Genomic DNA, 24,000 nt, shown 5'->3' on the forward strand with positions numbered 1-24,000 from the left:
CTGTCGACAGTTTGCCAAACTCTCCACCCATTGGAAACTACCATAGCTCAACTCCATGATGCATTCTCTGCATTGATGGAAGTGGAAATGTATGATTCAACATGAACGGAAGTGAGCACTGAATTATGATCTTATTCAAGTTAGTTTATACACCCAGCTATAAGTAAGTTTATAAAACCCCTCCATTTCAATGTAAATAAACTAGTTGCCACCATAACCAACTAAACCAGCTGTAGCAGCTCCACATAGTGCGGGGAAAATAGTCGAAGTTCAGTATAGAAGACTGAACAATCTATCTCCAGAGAATATATATTATGATAACCAAATGAAATCGTAAATCAATTACGACTGCTTACAGTTCCAGCCTGTGCAGAGAATCGAGCTTATCTGAGCTTCGAAAAATATGCATCGTCGCGTAATTCTGGAGAGAGTTGTTCATGAGCTTTACAGACCTGCATGCAAAAATATTTCTGATAATATGAGGAATGGATTAAGTATGGCAGGCTGACCTCTTAAATATGCAAGACTACTTACAAACCAATAATGGTTTAAAGTACATTCTAATGGTCACAGACATTCCAATTTCGCATGCGCTTACCTTTGAAGGTGAAGACTGGGAAGGTGGTTTCAGAGGTTTCTGAACAATTGTTGCAGACAGGAGTATATTGACTGCCCAATAACCTTGAGGCATACCACATAAGTGAATTTTACGAGAGGCATTTCAAAGCAGAATTGGAATGATGTGGGATAAATCACAATTCAACATTCTCCCATTTGGAAACTAGCACTGCCAAATGGTTGAACTGGTCAATCAAAAAACTAATGTGGAAGCAATTTAATCTTCAACATAAGTGCAAATGGCTGAACATACAGCCAGAAATCATTGCAAGTATAATCACATTATTAACCATTCTATTAAGAACAAACCTATTGGTGTCAGAAACGAATTACAGAAAATCTTTGAACCCAATATGTTCCTCATAGAGCAGGTCATAAAATGTCGAGTGAACAGGGCATTGATGAAATATCTTAGTTTCTCATCAAAGCTCAACAGCTGGGTGAACACTCGAAATTTGCTATGTAATACGAAAAGCAAACCTCAAACCATGCAGTAGTGTGACATGAGTGCTAGGAAACACATCAACAGAGTTGAAGGTGGTATTCTCGAGTATCTGCCATTTGAACTTTGTATCTCCCGATACAATTTCTGTGGAGCTGGAAAAAAATTGAAATAGCGCCTGGCTTATGGTGATAAGGGCTTTAAGGTTCTGGACAATGTATGCAAAAAGCACAACATTGCCTGCACTACAAATGAATATAATTATATTGCAGACTAAATATTCATTGATAAGGCTGCACAGGTATGTCAAGGGATGGATATTGATTTAGGACAACCTATTTCTGCATATGTGGTTGATAAGGCAATGTTTTCTAGAACTTAAATTGGGTACTGGACTAAACTTCAAGCAATAATGAATGCAGCTCACTGCACACTAAACAGGAAAAAACCTATGGGGTGTTTAAGAAATTGCATCAAATCAATAGTGATAGCGGCAAAAAGGAGGAAGGAAACGATGTGTTAAAACGCCCAGATTCCTACCAATACCAAAGACATCTGGTGGAATAATATTGTTCCTGATACCTAAATTTGCTGGGCTGTCAGCTCTGGTTACATAAGCTAGGAGAGCTGCTATCATATTCCAAGCAGTAAAGAACGCCCGAATAAGCGAAAAGCAAGTACAAACAGCTAAAAAGCATAATGACTGTGGAGGCCATCACTATCGGTTAAGGCCTATATTTAAAATACAGGAAATGGCTTGGATTGGATATTTTAAAAAGGCCCACAGCAATGGTACTGGAGAGAAGGATTACAAACACTCTTAGATCAGCCTAATCTCGTCAGAAAATTTTAAATCAGTGTAGGACACATTGCTCGAGACAGTGTGGAAATCCAAGAAACATGGAACTGTCAATTTAGATGTTGGTGGGGGTATGGAGCTCTTGGTGATTTAAGGCCACCTGAAGAATTGTGTTGTCACTTCACCAATAGGAATCAGTTGTTTTCCAATGTTCGACACTACCATGACTTCAGTTCATACCTGAGGATATTTCTGCCTGATATTTTTCCTCAAAATTGCATAAAAACAAGCAGTATGCAAGTCTCCACATAATTTGAAGCTATGATGTAATGAAGTTCACTAATCACAATTGGTCTAAATTGAAAACAAACAAATTTCCTGCAACATAGGAGCAGGGGGTAGTGATGTACAGCATTGACTGGACTGCAAACACACAAAAGCATAGCTATCACAACAGAATTAATAATAAATTGCACCTAGGGAATGGGGAAATTGTGACAATACCTCCTGGCCCTTGCAACATTGACAATTCAAATGTATACTTGATACATATTTTTAAACGATTTGAGGTACATGCAAATGTTATGTTTAAATCAGAGATGAAAACAAAACACATTACAGACTTTCGTCACAAGTATTAAACAGGATGGCCACTAGGCTTCTCGAAAAAAACAAGTGATGATGCATAATATTGGTAAAATGTTTGAGTTATCAACTGGTGGACATACTGCCAGTCAGTACAATTTGTGCAGAGTGTAATATTGCAACGACTTTTGTACCCTGACAATAGATTAGTCCGTACCATTTATGCATTTTTTCCCTGCTTATAAAAGTTAAGAAAATGAAGTCCACAATGAACATGGGCAGCTACATGAAGCCAAGATGGCGAAGGGTTAACAAGCATCAGGAACATGGGAGGTAATCTGAAGCCAAAAGCGAACTCCAGGAGGTAACAGGGAAGAATGGCGATCCCCATACTGGCAGGCAAAGGAGTCATCAAATAAGATGGAATAGGATGAGTCCCCAAGTGTGAAAGAGAAATGGCATGCCTATCCACTGAGGAGGACATCATACCAGTATGACTAGCAGTCCAGCGTCTTCTGCAGACTCTCAACCGGACTGGTGAAAAAGCAGCCACTGGAGAAACGTATTCCATCATGGAGTGTGTTCAGACAGCATATGATGAACAGCGGTGCAGAGGAATGAACTAAACACCCACAGTCTAGTTATGAATGGACAAGGGATCACAAGAAATGGAGGAGGGCTGTCTGATCCGCTCCTCTGGAAATACCACTTGGGAGATGTAGGACACTGAGGGATTGGGTACTATGTTCAGCCAAGTACGATACATGGGCGGATGAAGGAAGTTTCCTATCAAACATGACCTCCAGGAATTTCCTGTTTCAGTGAACGAAAGAGCACAAGGCGCAAGATGTAAAGATGGTGTAAGAAACTCATTCCACCGCCAAATACTTACACAAAAGGTTGTGGCAGTGGAAAAGTGAAAGCCACTGCTCATGCTCCATGAGAAAAGACGATAGGAATGACGCTGAAGACGCTGCTCCAGGAGACATGTTGATGTAGAACTGCAATAGATACTTGGTGGGAGGCAGCTCATAATATGGTTAAAGGGGATAGCAAAGACAATGATACCCAGGACGAGCATTCAGGCATCCCATTTTCCTGGATAAATGTGCGGGACAAGGCCAAACAATATAAACCTTGGAAAATCATCTTTCAAAACTTCCTCTAGTAAATGGGGCAGATGGCCTCTGAAGCCCCACATGTATAGACTACCGATGATACCAGTCCTCCAGCAGATGTATCAGACTTCTTCCGAATCAACTAATATGGCCATAGTCTTATTTCCACAGGAAACCATTCATGATATCTGATGACGAAGTGAAAACATGGTCAAACGCAGAACAGCATGCTCGAAATCCCCACTGTGCAGTGCTTAGCAGTTGGGCAGACTCAAGCCACAAAACCATCTGCCCATGAATCATATCTTCCATCACCCTGGAAACACAGCTGGTGAGAGAAGAAAGGCTTAGGTTGGGTATAACAGTGGCTTCACACCATCGTCTAGGAAACATGCCATCTGCCCAAATATAATTGTACCTACAGAGGAGAAGGTGCCGACCTACAAGAGAATGCTGCAACATCTCAATGTGAACACTGTCTGGCTCTAGGGCAAATGATCTGGATGAAGTGAGAGCATGGTCTACATCCCTCATAGTAATAGCAACATTGTAGCATTCATGATTCTGAGAAGGTATCAGCTGAGCTGCCTCCACTTGTTTCCCTACGTAACAGGATGACCGGAGCGGGTGACATGGTCGGGGTTGTAGGGCATGGCTGGGTAGAAGAAGGTGGCTGTTTTTAGCAATCTTCCTTTTCTTATTGTTGGTTCTTCCAATACATTTTCTGGTAGCTCAGCCTCACCGCTCGTGTTGTGGTGAAGACGTACTGATGCACGCAGTCCGGGGAACGCAATGCCGCACTCTGTCAGCAGCTGTGCAGGCGGTAGGAGGTCAGCGGCATGACGCCCAGCCCAGCTCGCCCCCCTGCTGATGTGGCGGCTCTTGACGACGCCGGGAGTCGCCAGTGCAGCAGCGGGCAACACCCTCCGCCAGCCAGTCCTCAAGGACAGCGTCACTGATGACGACGTGACAGTGACTGAACACCCAATCGGTAGAACCGAATGCCGACACCCACCTCTGATGCCCTTAAATAGTGCAGGCCGCTGCTGAATCCGCTGGTTACGCAGCAGCGTGTTTATTAGAAGGTTCTCTATGAGTTGGCTAATGCAACCGCACCACACGCAGCCTGCATCTGCGTAATTCTGCTAATGCTGCATTCTGATGGCTGCCGCGCACTTGCACACATACCGATGCTCATTGCAAAACTGCATAATGTGCTGACTGGCCTTCGTTCGCCGTTTGCTGTGAGGCTGGCGCATCACGCACTGAAACACACTAAATCACAATTTCGCATAGTATTTCCTAAAAATAACTTTTTGTCCTCTACAATTCCTCCCTCGTATGAAAAGAATTTGTCCCTGATTTCAACCAAAAAGTCAAACTAACTATAGTCCACTTCACAAACACCACAAAATACGATTGATTCACTATTTACACTGGAATCATTTACTTTTATCCTCAGTCTAATCTTCGTCCATAAACATTACTCCGTGTTCTGCTGCAGTGCCTGACATCTGTTCAGTGATTTTGTCTGGACCCTTAGGTTAAAGGTTGTAAGGGCCACCTTCCTCTTGAGCCGATAGTACACTAATTCTACGACAAAGATAAAAACTTAGGTGGCGGTGGTTGATGATCCAATAACTAGTAAGTGTTGCTTATGCTCATTACAGTACTTGTGCACTCGTTGAAAAAGATGTTCCATAGTTATACGTCCATCCTGAGCTGCTCGCATCCAGTCCAAAGAGGCGAGCAAAGTTGGGTCTAATGTGCTATTCACATTATCCTGTATCTGCTGCAGTGTTTCATTAAAACTTGAAATATCTACTGCGTCAGCGGTCCCAAAAACAGTTTTTAGGATACGGCCACCCTTGTCTAACCATCCTCTTTCCCTACAGACGTGCGGGATTAACCCTGCAGTTTGCTGCAACTGAGCTTGTAACCATGCAAAAGCTGTTCGTAGTAGCTGATATTGCCCCTGTGTGTCATTAAACCTTGACTGATTAGCCACCATGGAATGAAGTTCATTAAATGTATGCTCTAATTCACAGATTTCGTCTTCAACCGCCCAAATATTACAGTCCACCCTTAAGGTCCATTGATGTCCGGACATAATTACGTCCCCTTGTCGCGAGAACAAAACACCACTTCATATACGACGCACCTTCAAAGGTTCAGCTAAGTTGCAACAGCAAAACAGAGTAACTATGCTGAGAGAGAGTGCACACCTTCCTTCTTCCCTCTTCAGCGCAACCCATGACGCTGGAACTGCTGGTCTTACCAGAACGTCACGCCTTCTGAGAAACAAAAGAAAAACAACTCACATTAGCTCTTCCTTTTTACACGTGGCCTAAGAGCATAACAGCATGTCTGATCGCTTCAACAATTAACATTGTTTTCTTGTTTATCTACTCCTTACTTATTCTTTCTTAGATGCACCTCTCTCTCCACTAGAAGTTACTGCAGACAATGAAGGCAGTTCCTCAAAAATCCCCTTTAAAGGCCTAATTCAGCTCACATGCACAATAGTAGGGAGAGTTGGAAGCTGTAATTTGGCATTCACCAGCGATGTCATCTCGATCACCTGGAAAGGACCTTGATAATGGGATACAAATGTTTTCGTTTTGCCTTTTGGCACATACGGATTAGTCATCACCCATTGCCCTACATGATAATTGGATAAAGCCGCCTTTCCATTGTGAGCTTTGTCCTGTCTCTCTAACACTTTAGTGTTCATTTTTTTCACCTGCCACCAGATTGTTTTCAACTTTGTGGATAAATCCTTAACCGCCGAAATATCGGTTCCTGGTGGGGTCTTGAGCAATGCAAAAGGAGATGGCATCTTCTGACTGAACATTACTTCATATTGAGGCAATCCTGTACTTTCATGCACTTTTGAGTTATACGCCGCAGTTACAAACGCCAATAACGTATCCCAATTGTTGTGTTGCGAATTTACATAATAACTTAACATTTTAGCTATTCTACGATGAACTTTCTCAGTCCGACCATTAGCCTGCGGGTGTAAATGCTCGTTCTCAATTTCTTTGCATGAAACAACTTGCATAACTGTTTCATCAAATCAAAGTTTGACCCTTGATCTGTAATTATAGTTTCAGGTGTTCCGAATTTCAATATCCATTGATGTACCATGGCGTGAGCCATGGTTTCGGCTCCCTGGTCTGGAATGGCTGTCAGACACATGACGCGAAAAAGGGTATATTATTGTTAAAACATAGCGATTACCCGCTGGTTTTTGCACAAACGGTCCTAAGACGTCTACGCCAAGTACTTTGAGAGGTCTATCCGCTTCCGGTAGTCGTTGCAACACAATTTTCTGATGACTCAATTCCGCCCGTTGAGCAAACGGAATGCAATTCTTTACGTACTGATCGACACCTTGCCTACGCGTTGATAACTCTGTGCTACCCTCCTTTCCGTTGCTCTTCGACCCGAATGACCAGAACACATTGAATCATGTGCTTGCCTTAAAATTTCGCTTCGCAATTTTTCTGGTACGACTATGCGTGGACCGTTCCTAGCTTTATGGTACAATATCCCGTCATCCACGACAAACTGTCGCTGCAAGGTAAATCGTTGACAATCTGTTTCAGCAGTTTGTGCCTCCGTCCATTCGTTCTCATTTATTCCTGTGCATTCTATGGCGCATACTTTACGGCTCAGACCATCAGCGTTTCCATGTGATTTACCCGGTCGATGTATCACTTCAAAATCATACTCACTAAGATGCAAAGCCCACTTAGTTAATCTATTTGTTGGGTCTTTAAGCCCTAACAACCACTTAAGTGCTGCATAGTTATTAATCACCCTGAAACGTCTTCCATACAAACACCGGAAATCGGTTATTCCGAAAATTAATGCCAATAACTCGTTCTTGGTTGTTGAGTAATTTTTTTCTGCATTTTTTAGCCGTCTGGAGGCATATGCTGTCGGGTGTTCCTGCCCATCTATTTCCTGCGATAATACCCAAAGCAAAATTGCTAGAGTAACAAGATAATATAAACTGTTTGCTAAAATCTGGAAAACCCAAAACCGGACTAGATGGTAACATCTTTAACTTTTGAAAAGTATCTTCGCATTCTGCTGACCAGCGAAATTTTGCTCCCTTCAACAACTGCGTGAGGGGCCTTGCAATTTCCACAAATTTTGCAATATACCTCCTGTAAAAATTGGCGAGACCTAAATAAGACTGCAACTCCTTTACTTTTGGAGGTGTCGGAAAATTCATTACCGCCTCTACAAGTTTTGAATCCATGTGGACAGCCTCCTGTCCTACAATATGACCTAGATAACTGGCTTCTTGCAACAAAAAACGACATTTTTCCATTTGAAGAGTTAACCGCGCTGCTTTCAGACGTTCGAAAACTTCGCGCAAATGGTGCACATGTTCTTGCACGTCCTTTGAGAAAACAATTGTTGTCCAAATATACCATACACTGATTAGGTTTCAGCCCTCGTAACACGCTATCTAGTAACCGTTGGAAGGTTGCCGGAGCATTTTTGAGTTCGAAAGGCATTCGCCGATACTGAAAATGACCTGTAGGTGTTGAAAAAGCTGTCTTCAGTCAGTCTTCCAGGGCGACCTCCAACTGTTGGTACGCGCTTTTTTTTTGTTGGGGTTTAAGGGCGCTCAACTGCTGAGGTCATTAGCGCCCAGTCACTGTTGTTAGAGCACATGGAATCTAGTAAGACTCAAGGGGATTGCGGGGACACCAGAAGGACCTGACAAATATGCAGATAAAATAAGTAAAAAGGTTAGATGTCTTTGGACAAACCAGTTAAAGTTATAAAACGCAGAATACGAGCAGCTGCTCGAGCGTCATCAGCTCAAACATCTGGTAAAGTAGATGGCAGGGACAGCACAACACGAAATTGACTAAAACGGGGACACGACAATAAAACATGGCGCACTGTTAATGCCTGACCACAAGGGCACTGCGGGGCTGGGTCACCGGAGAGCAGGTAGCGGTGGCTAAACCGGCAATGCCCAATCCGCAACCTGGTCAGAAGGACCTCCTCGTGCCGAGATGGTCGGGAGGAGGTTGTCCAAGCAGTTGCGAGCGGTTTTACTGCCCGGAGCTTGTTTCCTTGGAGGGATGACCAAGCATCCCACCACAACGACACAAGCCTCTTACATACATCCCGACGAACGTCAGATGACTGGACAATATGGGAGGCTGGCCGAGGCAGGAGGACTGCAGCCTTGGCTGCAGCATCTGCAGCCTCATTCCCAGGCACTCCTACATGTCCGGGAACCCACAGAAAGCTGACGGAACCTCCATTATCAGCGAAAGAATGGAGGGACTGCTGTATCCGTTGAATCAAGGGATGGACCGGATAGGGAGCTCCAAGGCTCTGAAGAGCACTGAGTGAGTCGGGGCAAAGTACATACGATGAATGGCGGTGGCAGCGGGCATACTGAACGGCCTGATGGAGAGCAAAAAGCTCGGCCGTAAAGCTGGAACATTGGTCGAGGAGCCGGTATTTAAAGGTGGCGGCCCCGACGACAAAGGCACAGCCGACACCATCGTCAGTTTTGGAGCCATCGGTGTAAATAAAGGTGTGACCGGCAAGTCGAGCACGAAGTTCGACAAACCGTGAGAAATACACTGCAGCCGGAGTACCCTCCTTTGGGAGTGAGCTGAGGTCGAGATAAATATGAACCGGAGCCTGGAGCCAAGGTGGTGTCGGGCTCTCACCCTCTCTGAAGGTGGTAGGGAGGGCAAAATCCAATTGTCGAAGCAGGCGACGGAAGCGGACTCCGGGGGGGCAGCAGGGCAGACACATACAACCCGTACTGACGGTCGAGAGAATAGGCGAAGAAGGACTGGTAAGAGGGGTGGTCGGGCATAGACAACAGCCGGCAGGCATACCGACACAGCAGTACGTCGCGCCAGTAGGTCAATGGTAATTCGGCAGCTTCAGCATAAAGACTCTCGACAGGACTAGTGTAGAAGGCTTCGGTCGCAAGACGTATCCCCCGATGGTGGATGGAGTTGAGACGGTGTAAGAGGGATGGCCGAGCGGACGAGTAGACGAAGCTCCCATAATCCAGCTTCGATCGGACTATGGACCGATACAAGCGAAGCAGGACAGTGCGATCTGCTCCCCAAGATGAACTGCTAAGAACTCGGAGGACATTAAGGGAACGTGTACAGTGGGCCGCCAAATAAGAGACATGTGGAGACCAACACAGTTTCCTGTCCAACATGAGCCCTAGAAACTTATTTGTTTCCACGAATGGGAGAACAACGGGACCGAGATGTAAGGATGGCGGAGGGAACGCTTTATATCGCCAAACGTTGATACAAACCGTCTTCTCTTCAGAAAACCGGAAGTCATTTGCCACGCTCCATGAGTAGAGGCTGTCTAGACAACGCTGAAGGCAGCGCTCCAGGAGGCATGTTCTCTGGGCACTGCAGTAGATCGCGAAGTCATCGACAAAGAGAGAGCCTGAGACATTAGGTGGAATACAATCCATAATTGGATTGATCGCGATGGCATCATAAGCCTTCTCCAAGTCGAAGAACATGGCTACCGTTTGGCGCCTTCGCAAAAAGTTGTTCATGATGAATGTCGACAAGGTCACTAGGTGGTCAACAGCGGAGCGGCGGCGACGAAAGCCGCATTGGACATTAGTAAGTAGTCGTCGAGATTCAAGAATCCAGACTAACTGAGCATTAACCATGCGCTCCATCACCTTACAGAGACAGCTTGTAAGAGAAATGGGGCGGTAACTAGAAGGAAGGTGTCTATCCTTTCCGGGTTTGGGTATAGGAACAACGACGGCGTCACGCCAACGCATGGGGACCTGATCTTCGGTCCAGACGCGATTGTAGGTACGAAGAAGGAAGCTTTTGCCCGCCGGAGAAAGGTTTGCCAGCATCTGAACGTGAATGGCATCTGGCCCCGGAGCAGAGGATCAGGACAGTGCAAGCGCACGTTCGAGTTCCCGCATAGTAAAGGGGGCATTATAAGTTTCCAGATTCAGCGAGTGGAAGGAAGGTCGCTGAGCCTCTTCTGCCTCTTTCCTGGGAAGGAAGGCAGGGTGGTAATGGGCGGAGCTTGAAACCTCCGCGAAAAAGCGGCCAAAGGCGTTGGAGACAGCCACAGGATCAACAAGGACCTCATTACCTGAGGTCAGGCCAGGTACCGAGGAGTGGGCCTTAATGCCCGACAGCCGGCGCAGGCCACCCCAAACGACGGAAGAGGGAGTAAAACTGTTAAAGGAGCTGGTGAAGGAGGCCCAACAAGCTTTTTTGCTGTCTTTGATGACTCTACGGCATTGCGCTCGGAGTCGTTTGTATTCAATACAATTCGCCAATATAGGATGGCGGCGAAAGATGCGTAAAGCACGTCGTCGAGCACGGATAGCGCCCCTACAAGCCTCGTTCCACCAGGGGACGGAAACGCGACGTGAAGAAGAGGTAGTACGAGGAATGGAACGTTCGGCAGCATTGATGATAACAGCCGTGAGGTATTCGACCTGACTGTCACAACTGAGAAAATCGTGGGCTGGAAAGGTCGCCAGGGAGGAGTAAAGTGCCCAGTCAGCTTGCGGTATGTTCCAGCTCGAAGGACGTGGGGATGGGGTGTGGTGCAGGAGACGAACGACACAGGGGAAGTGGTCGCTCGAATAGGTGTCAGAAAGGACATACCACTCGAACCGACGGCAAGAGTGGTAGAACACATCGAGAGGTCCAAGTGGGAGTAGGTATGAGTAGAGTCCGAGAGGAAACTCGGGGTGCCAGTATTGAGGCAGACAAGATTGAGATGGTTGAAGACATCCGCTAAGAGGGAGCCTCTTTGACAGGATGCAGGAGAGCCCTGAAGGGGATGATGGGCATTGAAGTCGCCAAACAATAGAAACGGCTGGGGAAGCTGAACGATCAGGTGCATCATGTCAGCCCGACTAACAGCAGATGACGGAGTGTAGATGGTACAAACTGAAAAAGTAAAAGCAGAAAGAGTAACATGGACAGCTATTGCTTGGAGTGGGGTGGTCAATGGGATGGGATGGTAACAGACATCGTCCCGAACGAGCAACATGACCCCACCATGAGCTGGGATACCTTCCACAGGGGTGAGATCATACCGCTCCGAGGTATAGTGGGTAAAGGCAATACGGTCAGTCGGGCGCAACTTGGTTTCCTGGAGACCAAGGACGAGCGGACAGTGCAGGCGGAGGAGCAGTGGTAATTCCTCCCGATTAGATCGAATACCTCTTATGTTCCAATGTAACAAGGCCATCGCTAGTCAAAAAGTTGGGGGAACGAGACGGGGGAAGAGCTGGTCACCTCGACGGCCGCGGAGGGCCAGGTTGTAAGGGAACAACGCTACAACCGGCGGGAGGCGGATCCGGTTCTATCGAGTCGTCGCCAGCTGCGGCCACTGTCCCTGGTTGTGTAGGAGGGGCAGCATCATTTGCCGACGAGAAGGCAGCTGAGAGCCTGGCAGCAGAGCATCCCGGCGAAAGTGAGGACGGCCGGGAGCAGCGACTCACGGATGGAGCGTCAGACGAAACGCGCCGGGGTGGAGAGGGGGATAGAGACTTCTTCTTGGAGGCCTTCTTGGAAGGCAGAGGAGGCACAGGGATGGTGGGCTGGACCCGATGAAGGTCCTCACGCGCGGGGTTCGTTTTGGAACGCCGGACCTCGGAAGCTGGGGTCCAGAACGTTTCCCCGATGGACGCCTGAGAAGAGGATTGCTTCTCAGGTGGCGGGGGGGGAGAGGAGGAGGAGGCAGGGGCCACAGGGGAGGAGGATTTGGAAGGGAGGGATTTGGAAGGGAGGGATTTGGGAGGGAGGGATTTGGGAGGGAGGGATTTGGGAGGCGGAGGCAGAGCCCCCTGATGGGCGGAGGAGGTGGAGGGGGGACAGGATAGGGGTGAGGATACTGCGGAAGGAGTGGACACAACTGAGGCAAACGAAGTGGTCAATGGCACGGGATGGAGGCGGTCATACTTCTTCCTGGCCTCAGAATAAGAGAGCCGATCCAAAGTTTTGATTTCTTGTATCTTCTTCTCCTTCTGATATGCGGGGCAGGCTGAGGATCTACGCGAGTGGACGCCAGGACAATTAATGCACCGAGATGCATGTATGTTCCTCACGAAGAGGATGTCCACAATCGCTACAAAGTGGCTCAGCCTCACACCGTGACGACATGTGCCCAAAGCGCAAACACCGGAAACAGCGCATAGGAGGCGGGACGTAAGGTCGCACGTCACACCGGTAGCACATCATCTTTACCTTCTCCAGGAGAACGTCCCCCTCGAAGGCGAGGATAAGGCCCCGGTGTCGATGCGACGGTCTTTGGGGCCGCGCTGGACTCGCCGGACGAAATGCACGCCTCGGCGCTCCAGGTTGGCCCTGAGCTCCTCATCAGATTGTAGCAGGAGGTCACGATGAAAACTAACCCCCTGCGTCCTATTTAGTGCCAGATGTGGGACAATGGATACTGGGATGTCCCCTAGGCGGTCGCACGCCTGGAGCGCCGCTGACTGTGTGGCGGAGGTGATCTTGATAAGAACGGACCCTGAACGCATCTTGCTGAGAGCCTCGATTTCCCCGAAGATGTCCTCAATGTGCTGAACAAAGAACATGGGCTTGGAGGTGGCGAACGTCCCCCCATCGGTTCGAGAACAGACCAAATAGAGGGGGAAGTACTTCGCCCCAAGCCGGCGGGCCTGTCCCTCCTCCCAGGGAGTGGCCAAGGGGGAAAGTGCAGGAGAACCAGAACTAGAAACAGTACCTTTTCTTTTGAAAGACTCGGCCACAGAGCGACCTGATACGTGTTGACGTTTCATCTGCGAAACGTCCGCCCCGATACCACCCACTCCGACCAGGGCCTCTCCCCATGGGCGCCACCCAGCTGCAGCAAGGGCCGCCTGGCAGGATGACCATTGCTGGGAGTCCTGATGCCCCAAGGAGACGGGCATCTACTCCTTGGCCGACGTGGGGAGGGTGCAGCTCAGGTATCGGCAGTACGATCCCTGTGTTGTCAGGGGGCTACAACCTAGAGGGTACATGACGACCCCACCACAACGGGCTGGCTACCGTGCTGGATTTCTGGTGCCATGGAAAGTCCATCATGATCGCTGGTGCAGATGGAGACGCACTATGGGCGTAGCTTGGACAACCCATCAGGCGTTTAGGCCCAATTTGAGGAATAGTGGGTATGGTTACAACGCCGGTACAATGCTGAGTGCCAAGGTCTTAGTGCACTTAGGACCAGTGGTACACCACATAAGGTGTCCTTCCCCAAAAGGCTCATACTTCTGTAGAATTTTGAAAAATGGAGGTCAAACCCCAAGGGGGACCATAACATGGAAGGCCGAAACGGTTGAAACTCCTTTTAGTCGCCTCTTACGACAGGCAGGAATACCTCGGGCCTATTCTTACCCTGGACCTGCAGGGGGGTGGTACGCGCTTCGAAGATCCAAGGTCGTTAAGTACCGACATTGACCCAAATTATCCAGAGTGTCAGTGATATTAGGCATTGGGTATGCATCCGATACAGTTTTTGATTCAGGGAACGATAATCACAACAAAAACGATATGCCTTGCCCCCATCAGGTGGATTTTTTACCCACTCTTACGACACGAGCGGACCAGGGACTACTACTGGTTTCTATTATCCCATCCCTAAGCTGTTGATTAATAAATTCTTCCATGACAGGCTGTACGCTTTTTGGAACACGATATGGAAGTTTATGAACCGGTGCTTCATTCCCAGTGGGGATGTAATGCTGAACTAACGGTGTGGCGGGCAGTGGACCATTAGAATTAAATAACTGTTTATGCTTCATCAAAAGGTTTTCCACGACTTCTCTGTCTTGACCTTTTAAGTGTGCTACTTTACCCCTCAGTGCGGGCCAGCTGACAGACTCTCCCGGCATTGTGTAATCTGCTGCAAAATCCTTATCCAGTTCATCTTCCCCTATTATCTCCAGATTCGCTATTGCAGTACCCCGTGCTAATTGCACCTCTTCAAGGCCAAAATTATTAATGCTGACAGGCACAACCTTTTTTCCTCTTATTTCCCGCATGTAGGACATGCTACAGCACGTAAAACACTTCATTTTATCCAACAGCTCATTCTCAGACAAGGGTTCAACGACACACAACGAATTAACAGACACGCTAGCTCCAACATCTGCCCAGATTATTTTCCCTGCACCCTTCAGTATAGTACCGCACGAGTTAACCCTAAGGGACCTTGTACGCAGTTTAGGTGGCCCACCCGATGTCTGGGCAGTTCCTTGCGACAGTAATGGTTTTTCGGCCACAGAACCTAGGTGAAATTGTATTCTGTCCAGTTCTACTGTACGCTGTGGGTTAACTTTTGCATGATGCACAACCAGGAAATCCAATCCCAGTATGACATCATAGCTGCTGCCAACAACTGGAAGAACTTTTACCTTCACCTGGAAGTTCCTCATTTCCACTCTGAAGTTTAACATCACTGATCCGAGTGACTCCACCTGTCCCCCACCCACTCCACTTAACGCCCAGCATTATACTTTACTGAGTACACTTCTACTCGCCACAGATACCTGAGACCCGGTATCCAATAAAAATTTGCACTGTCTGCCCCTCACCATGCCGGTCAGAAAAGAATCTGCCACTGATTCTGCACTAGCATTAATCCCTACCGGGGGTGTTGCACAGTGGACACACCACCCCCTACCCCATTTAACTGAGGGAGATGAGGCCCACCTTGCGGTTTCCTATCATGTTTCTGCCAGGACCCATTGCAATTACGCTCCCGATGACCCCAACGTCTGCATTTCCTGCACTGCACTTCCTTGCAATCGTGTCTAATGTGTCCCAGCCAACCACATCTGAAACATTTTATTTCTGCATTAAATACTGCTTTCCTGGCTCGCGTCTTTGATACTGCTTCAACTTCCTCTAAAGTCACAGCAATTCCGACTGCCTCATTGAGAGTCTTAGGGAGCTCCATCCTAATCTTGCGGGAGGTTTCGGGTTGTATTCCCCACAAAAATGCGTCTAGTGCCCTCTGCTCAGCTTCCTGCTGAATGGCTTCATTAACCCTATCGGAATGCGTTAGCTCACAGGTTTTAACATTAATTTTTCGAATTCGATGTACAAAAGCTTCTATTGATTCCCCATTCCTTTGATACAATTGTTCCCGATAATATCTAGACGTATTTTTCCTCCGATACCTTTCCAGCAACCCCTTTTTGAATACTTCAATCCCTTAATTCTTCATGGCATGTAACGTATGCTGTGACATCCCAGTTACTTTCAACTTAGCCACATGCATGAGTGTTTCTGCACCCCAAAATTTCCCAATTTAGCAGCCGTCCTGAGGTTCTCAAAAAAAATCATAACATCCTCCCCAGCTTTTCCCGAGAAAGGGGTGACCAAAGACGCAGCGTAAGTGTCAAGAATTATTGCATTAACAGGAAACCGTTCTTTGCTCACTTCTTTAGACCGAGCAAGCTCTATCTCTAATTCCGGCATTCACTCCATTAGCTGCTGAATAGCCATCTCGGCTGACAGACTGCTCCGTCAGTACCAGCTATCGAATCCAGACTACAGTAAGCCCAGAAAGAAGAACAGGAAGGGAAGACTGACTATGCCACAGGTTCAGACAAACCACCAAACGAGAAACTGGCACTTACCATGTTGCAGGAGTTGCTGATCCATTGTTGCCCTTCTCAGGTGCCACATATCCTCGTCGATTACCAGCCACAATTTCCTCAAAATCCAAGGAGAAGACCACTAGTGTCACCAGTTCTAACAGGAGTGTGTGTTGCACAGGTTGCCCGACTAACACCACTTGTAATAGGACGATCGGAGCGGGTGATATGGTCAGGGTTGTAGGGCATGGCTGGGTAGAAGGTAGCTGTTTTTAGCAATCTTCCTATTTATTGTTGGTTCTTCCAATACATTTTCTGGTAGCTCAGCTCCACCGCTCGTGTCGTGGTAGAGATGTGCTGATGCACGCAGTCCGGGGAACGCGATGCCACACTGTCAGCAGCTGTGCAGGCGGTAGGAGGTCAGCGGCATGAGGCCCAACCCAGTTCACCCCACTGCAGACGCGTCGGCTAGTGACAGCGACCGAATGCCCAATCGGTCGAACTGAATGCCAGCGCCCACCTCTGATGCCCTTAAATAGTGCAGGCCGCCGCTGAATTCGCCAGTTACACAGCGGCGTGTTTATTAGAAGGTTCTCGATGAGTTAGCTAACGCAACCGTGCCACACGCAGCCCACACCTGCAAGATTCTGATAATGCTGCGTTCTGATGGCTGCTGCACACGTACACACATACCAACACTCATATCAAAACTGCGTCACCTGCATAACGCATTGGCCAGCCTTCATCCATTGTTTGCCGTGAGGCTGGTGCATCACGCACTGAAACACACTAAATCAAAATTTCGCACCGTATTTCCTAAAAATAACTCCCTTGTCCTCTCCACATGGGAGGAAGGCACCGTTATAGTTGGTGGGGCTTGAAATCTCTCTAAAATAGCTGTCCGAGGTGTTGGAGATATCATGGGAGTTGACATCATGGTTATACCAGGAATTGGGGAATCAAGTTTGGCCCCAGAGAGCCAATGAATGTTTCTCCACACAACAGAAGATGGAGCGAAACTTAAAATACCTAATAAACGACATCCGGGTAGGTTTTTTAGTATCCCAAAACATGTGACAACACTGCACACACCTCTCTTCATAATGAATATAACTCACCATCACAGGACGTGCTCCAGTGAAACACGTCACTGCATGCCTCAGTCTACCAGGGACCAGGACATGCTAAAGTCAACTTGAAGTACATGGCATGGACCATTCTGCAGCAGTAAGGATAAGTTTTGGAAGATACTTTACCTGGTCATCACAGCTGTGTAAAGGGGGATGAGTAAAGCCTCCAGTTTGCCTTAGAAAGCTGCTAATTGGCTTTGCACTCAGGTGGGGTAAGAGTCTGAATAGACAGCACACAGAAAGTGATCATTTGAGTATGTGTCAGAGGGAATGGGCCATTCGAGATGACGGGCAAGCTGGACAGTGCAGAACAAGAGGTCTAAATGGTAATAAATGTGCATGGAATCTGAAAGGAACATGGCTGTTTCACTGGTATGAGAGAGGATTCAGGACGTCAGCTAAGACGAAACCTCTTTGACAGGTTCTCCTAGAGCCCCAAAGCAGATGGTGGGCATTAAACTAACCAAGCAGTAAAAAGGAGTGAGGGAGCTGACCAATGAGCTGGACCAAGTCCAACTTGGTAACACCAAATCACGGAGGAGTGTAGATGTTACAAAAGAGAAAAGGTGAAATGGGGAACAAAAGTGCAGACTGCCATAGCTAGCTGTCAAGTGTTCGATGAGATCCATGACCAACATTGCTCCCCCATGAGGTGGAATGCTGTCTGTGGGGGAAATGTGAAAGTGGACCAGAAGAAACATGACAGGTCAAAGGGGTTGTGAGGACAATTTTTATTCTTGGAAGCAGAAAAAAAACTGACACTGCAATTCCAAGAACAGCTGTAATCCCTTTTGGCTCAATCTAATGCCACAAATGTTCCATTGGAGAAGTCATAATGAGGATTGGGGAGGAGGGAACAAATGAAGGTTAGTCACCTTGGTATCTGCTGAGTGCCCATCTTCAAAAATTCACTGCTACAGGGGCAGAGGCTGGGGAATCCTGTTCCACGAGATCTACAAACATATTGGCATTCTCCCTGAGCCATCCTGTGAATTCCATGGCAGAAAACTGGTAGGCAGCGGGCACCAGCAAAATGGAGGTCAGGCAGGTGAGGGTATATGTGCCAACACCACTGAAGAGGATCTCTTAGTCAAGGAATGTGAAGACTGTTTGTTTTTGTATGATTTCTTAGAACTTTCTAGTTGCCAGATAAATGTTTTTTAGCTGTACAAAGTCTTTGCGGGAGTATTGCTTTTGTCCTTTCAGATTGACAGTTGTGGAACAGGTTATTTTACCAAAAGGGCAAAGATCAGATGGCTTATTGCGCAGCTGTGGGAGGAGATGGGGATGCTACTGTGACCTGGGTGACTTCACTACTGCAATACTGAAATTGTGGTCGCAAGTCTGGGTGGGCATATCCTCCATTATGCATAGCATAGCAAAAACTGTACTGTAAATGCGAATCATAAAATTCACAGATTTTGACTAGCTAACAACTGTGAGTGACAAAGTGGAGTTTGATGTCATTCACTCAGATCTCTTATATGGCTCACTCGTTAAGACACATGGGAAATTCATGGGATTACAATTGATACAGCAGAGAGGAGGAGGAAATTGCTACCCTCGTGATTATCTTTGCCAAGAGTAACACATTTGGCCATGTTTCGACAGGATACGTGTTTTATTATAATGTTGACACTTGTAGGAACTCATCTGGTTTGGAATGTAAGGTTGGACCGTGATGACTTCATAGCCTGCCTTAATCTTTGAGGCAAACAATACTCGATCAAACTGTAGAAAAAGAATGCATGTGGGCATTAAGTTTGCATCCATCTTTTTCATTACTCAATGGGCTGCAGTGATGCCATGATGAGAGATATGACTGTGGACATCTCCCTCGGTGAGGCCATCAAGCATCAGAATGTAAAGAACACCATGTGAAGAGTTCAGTGTAAGATGGTTCTCCACACGAACAGGATAGCTCTGGATATGTGATGCTGTAAGCAGTTGAGCTTGAGAATCACAATACGTCTTCAGAAGCAAAGTTGCATTACATACATGAGAATAGGATTTCACAGGGCCTACAACTGCAACACCACCTTTCACAATAATGCACACATTAACTGTAGCAAAGGACAGACGACCTGCAGTACATGATACCGTGAGGAACCGAGGTGCGGTTAGGAGGGTCTTCAAATCTTTAGCCTCATTCTGTTTATGTTTAGTAGACACGCACTAAGATGGTGAGCCACTGCAAAAAAAAAAAAAAATTCTCCGTGATTGCCAACATCTACAATGGCACGCTCCTTCCAACTGGGGGCACACTCAGAGGGGGGATTCACCCACCGTAAACGACTGTTAACACCTCAGGTCACACCTCCCAAACTCCTGACAGAGGGACCAATTGGGATTTGGGAAGGTAACAGCTTAGGCAGTTACCCCTCTCTAGGCATGGACTGTATCAGAGTGTATGTGCGAACCCTACCTGTTGACCAGGAGCTGGGAATTATGCATTACCTTGTCACCTGTAATGTGTCTCATGAATGGGCCAGCCTTCAGGAACACACCGGGACAAAGGAGAAACAAAGAGAATGAGGATTCACCAGTTAAGGCTTCACAACCTTACTGAAAGTGGCACCAGATACATAAGATTCTTATTGATGGTGGCCTGTACACTGTCACCACTATGAGCTTGTGTGCTTCCTGAGCACCAATGTGGCACAGCATTGAAAGAGCTGTTCAACACTATATTCATTAATCGGGAAGGCCAGGAATCAGCTCCAATTTTTGGATATATACCCACTCACCCTTCCTTCTTACTTTTCTACTGCAGTATATTAGCTTGTGCTCAGCAAGATGAATCTATTGAATGTCAGTGATTTTCATGCAACATTCCACATTCAGCCCAATACAGGTGCTGACATTCCACCTGAACTTTTGTTTTCCTGTATGGATATTAGAAATTCGTTCTACATATTTAGGAACAGTGACATAATGGTTGTTGCAGAGAATAGCATTACTGACCATACTGCCTTGTAATGTTGTTGCTTATCAGTAATACTGAATAATTACAGTAGTGCATTTTATATCTGAAGTACTATCACAATTAATAAATAAAAATTTATATTACTCAAAAAGTTCTGCAATGAATTATGAAAACTTACCTTGCACTATCATATGTGTATCTTGTTGAGGTTTCCACCTGAAACATTTCAAGAAATGTAAAGTGATTTACAAATGATGAGACAGTAAATAAATACCATTATACTAACACCCACCAACATGTGATTGGTCCACAAAATGCTGTAAGTGAGGCTTGAAAATATCATTAGAGGAGACATGATAAAGTGTTGCAGTTACTGAAACAGAATGGTAGTAAGAATTCACTCTTCATTTTCTCCCTTTGTCTTCAGTACTGTATATAACAATACAAGCCAGTAATTGAGTTGTAATCATACTTCCTCCAACACTTCACAAAGAAAAGTGACCAAAAAATCTTTAATCTGCCATGCACTTGCACCTTGGGTGAAATTTTCGTTTACTTTTTCGTATTATGAAAACTGCCATTCACTGACAGTTGAATCAATCATCAGAAGTGACACATTTGATCCTTTGTGCTCTGGGCAGCCCAGACCAACTTTTAGAGGTGAGGAGTGACTTCTAAACCCAACCTTAAGTTCACATCCAAAACTACATACAGGCTTTGACGATTAAATATAGAAACATTAATAAATATTGGCAAGCTCTAAATACTTTCAGGCATTGTAAATGGACAAGTTAAAGTTGGCACAACAAAGTAGTACATTCACAGATGAAGAAATACCACGTTCAGAGAACTGTAGATTCTTTGCAGAGAACACAGCGAAAAAATTCATGAAACTACTCCAGGCCTGTATTCATAAATGGCAAATCTATGTTGCAATTGGTACCAAATTTTTCCATTACCTCCAGAAAGACTCTCTCTCTGCAATAATTCAATATGTAAATGAGAGGTACACAATCATCAATTTTACTAAATTTTTTATCCTCAAACTGGTACAGAATGGAGGTGAGAACATTTTCTGCCTAAACTGCTATTAAACGTATTTATTCACAACTGGAATTACGACTTATGCCATTCTCAAGTGAGAGCTTACTATGAACTAAGTCAAAGCCATTAAATGTAACATCTGGCGCATGGGGAGTGGAAATCAAGATGTGCAGTATGACATGACTTTGATGGAAATTATTACATGAAGTACTACTATTGTATAGGAATACAGATGACAAAGACACTTGTCTTATTATGAATATGGAATTTGTAAACATGGTTGACACAAAGAAAGTGTTCTCAAACGGAATTACAAAGCATTCCTATGTCACACTGACCTATTACTTGAGAATCGTACAACTGCCAAATTAACAATTTTGAATAAATACATTCTGTAACAGTCCAGCGAGAAATTTTTTCATTTATAAACGTCTGCCTCACTGTGGATGTAAGAAAAAAGGAAAAATGATAAATGACATTTAGCAAAATTGTTAGCAGCGAACACCCCCCACCCCCACATACACCACCAAAAAGATATGAAGTCAACAATAACATGATTTGGGAATATCAGATAGCTTATGTGCCAATAGCAAAGCACAATTCCAAAAATATGATTAATTTCAGAGTCAGACATAACTACCTGTTGACATTGACCATTACCACTGAATAATAAAAGTAAGATTCCCGGCCTAGAATAACTGATAACTATCTTCACAGAAGATTCAAAGAAATCCCATGAAAATTCAAGTAGGAAGCAAAAGCAGAAATTCTAAAATGCAAGATATATCAGAGATAGCTTAGGACAGCAAGGTCCTACGAAGGGCAAAATGATAAGACTAAAGGAGCAGAATACTATTGGAATACATTTGTAAAATTTTAGAAGCAGGACTGCTTTTATTCAATATTCCTAAAGAATCTAAAATACAGAGGACAACACGAGTCCTATTAAAAGAACTTCAGTCTCATTTGAGATATGAACAGACTTTAGCTAAGGCAATGGACTAACACCATTCTTCTTTCAGACCATACATTAACAAGTGAACACTGAACAGATGGAGCAGTTGTCAGAATCTAATACCAGAAGTCGAATACTACTTAGAAAATGGATAATGTCAAAATTGTCTGTTCAAATTTTGTAGATAACTTAGCAATACTGACAGTGTAGAGAAAGCACAAAACAGATAGGAAAAGAAACAGTAGGAAAATCATTACTACTCATCTCCTCTGGTAAGAAGCGGTGAAGCAGTAATGGCTAACAGGACTGCAACATCCCAATCAAATACGAAGTATGGGAGTAACAGGGGAAGACAAATTTAAGTATCTAGAAGAAGTCATGTAGCCAAAACTCCGACTTGCAAGGCAGTCATTTGGCCAGAATACACATCTGTTTCACAAATACTAATTTTAGAATCAACAAAAGATAGTGAAAATTACCATAAAAGAAAAGATATTTGGAAACAGAACACCAGCAAAAACATTTAAATTCATAAGCAATACAGAAGTATAGACAAATATGTAGGAAAATAACTGGAGACAAAATTTGGCAAAGAAGGCTAATGAGTCTTAGCATACTGAAAAGAAAAACTGTGCAGCAGTACTAAAAACATAAAAAAATAACTCATTGGCTTACAGAAGTGCACAAAGAACTATAAGGAACTTGTATAAATAAGCAAGAAATTGAATCAAACCAAATACAGAAACAGAATTGAGTTGATAAATTCTCCGTAGCAAAATAGTTCCAAGAAGACAAGATAGTAACTGGACATCAGGTGTGTGGAAAGAAAGAAAAGAAAGAAAGAAAGAAGTGTACAGATGAAGTAGTAGCATTAAGAAATGTAAAACCTTAGCTGGCCTGTATTGGAGCAGGACAAAAAAAAATTATTTTTGTTCCACTCTTGCAATACCTTACCAGGAAAGCATAGTGATGGTGTATGTATTGCAAACAAATTATAGCAAGGAGGTCAAAGAGTCTCTGCAAATATGCTGACAACAGTATGCGGAGTATTTTGTTAAGCTACAGCAGTGCTCATAAATATTTTTGAATTGCATTGTTATGCTGTCAGTACTGCTTGCAAGCAGTCACAAAAGAAAAACACATGGAAGTGTCACTCCATAAAGAGCTTCATGCTGCTGTGGTTTCGTATCTAGTGAACGAACAAGATGATACAACAACAATGTAAGTATATATTCCTTTAGCTGAAAATTACATAACTTGCCTTGATGGTATGGTATTCATTAACTACTATTTCTCACACATTCACTACGTGATTGTTTACTTGTAGAGAATTAGAAGCATACCAAAACAGAACACTTGCTTGATTTGAGACAAGCTGTTTTGCTTGTCTTGAAGACTGGGAGGTAGCAGTCTAGTACTGCTATACAATATGGCATATCACAACCACTAACAAGTGTGCACAGTCAATGGCAAGAACAGGAAATAACAATCAATGAACCAAGGTCAGGTCATGCTTGAAGAAGAGCGAGGAAGAAGGACAGAAATATTTGTAAGCAATCAGCTGCTGCACCACAAGAAACAGCGCCATATTAGGCATGATCTCAAGCAACATCATGAACTATGCTGACAAGTCTACTGTAAAAAGTCACATAATAACAAGTGATCTACCTGATAAATGACATAAACCCACTCAAATTCAAAAATTAGGGACAGGATAGAGTTTGGAAGGAAAACTCGAACTTAGAATGCCAAAGACAG

At 45.2% G+C, this 24,000-nt stretch overlaps 1 protein-coding gene across 10 annotated transcripts in view; it reads right to left on the reverse strand.

Annotated features, from left to right (window-relative positions):
- LOC124720092 (zinc finger protein 724-like) overlaps positions 1–24,000 on the reverse strand; it is a 136,678-nt gene that overhangs the window by 15,421 nt on the left and 97,257 nt on the right. For all 10 annotated transcript variants that reach the window (XM_047245374.1, XM_047245381.1, XM_047245373.1 and 7 more), the window contains one exon: positions 20,422–20,459. In XM_047245374.1, the coding sequence (XP_047101330.1) occupies positions 20,422–20,459 (38 nt within the window). The remainder of the gene's footprint in view (positions 1–20,421; positions 20,460–24,000) is intronic.

Source organism: Schistocerca piceifrons, chromosome 11 (assembly GCF_021461385.2).
Source record: "Schistocerca piceifrons isolate TAMUIC-IGC-003096 chromosome 11, iqSchPice1.1, whole genome shotgun sequence".
Classification (NCBI taxonomy): domain Eukaryota; kingdom Metazoa; phylum Arthropoda; class Insecta; order Orthoptera; family Acrididae; genus Schistocerca; species Schistocerca piceifrons.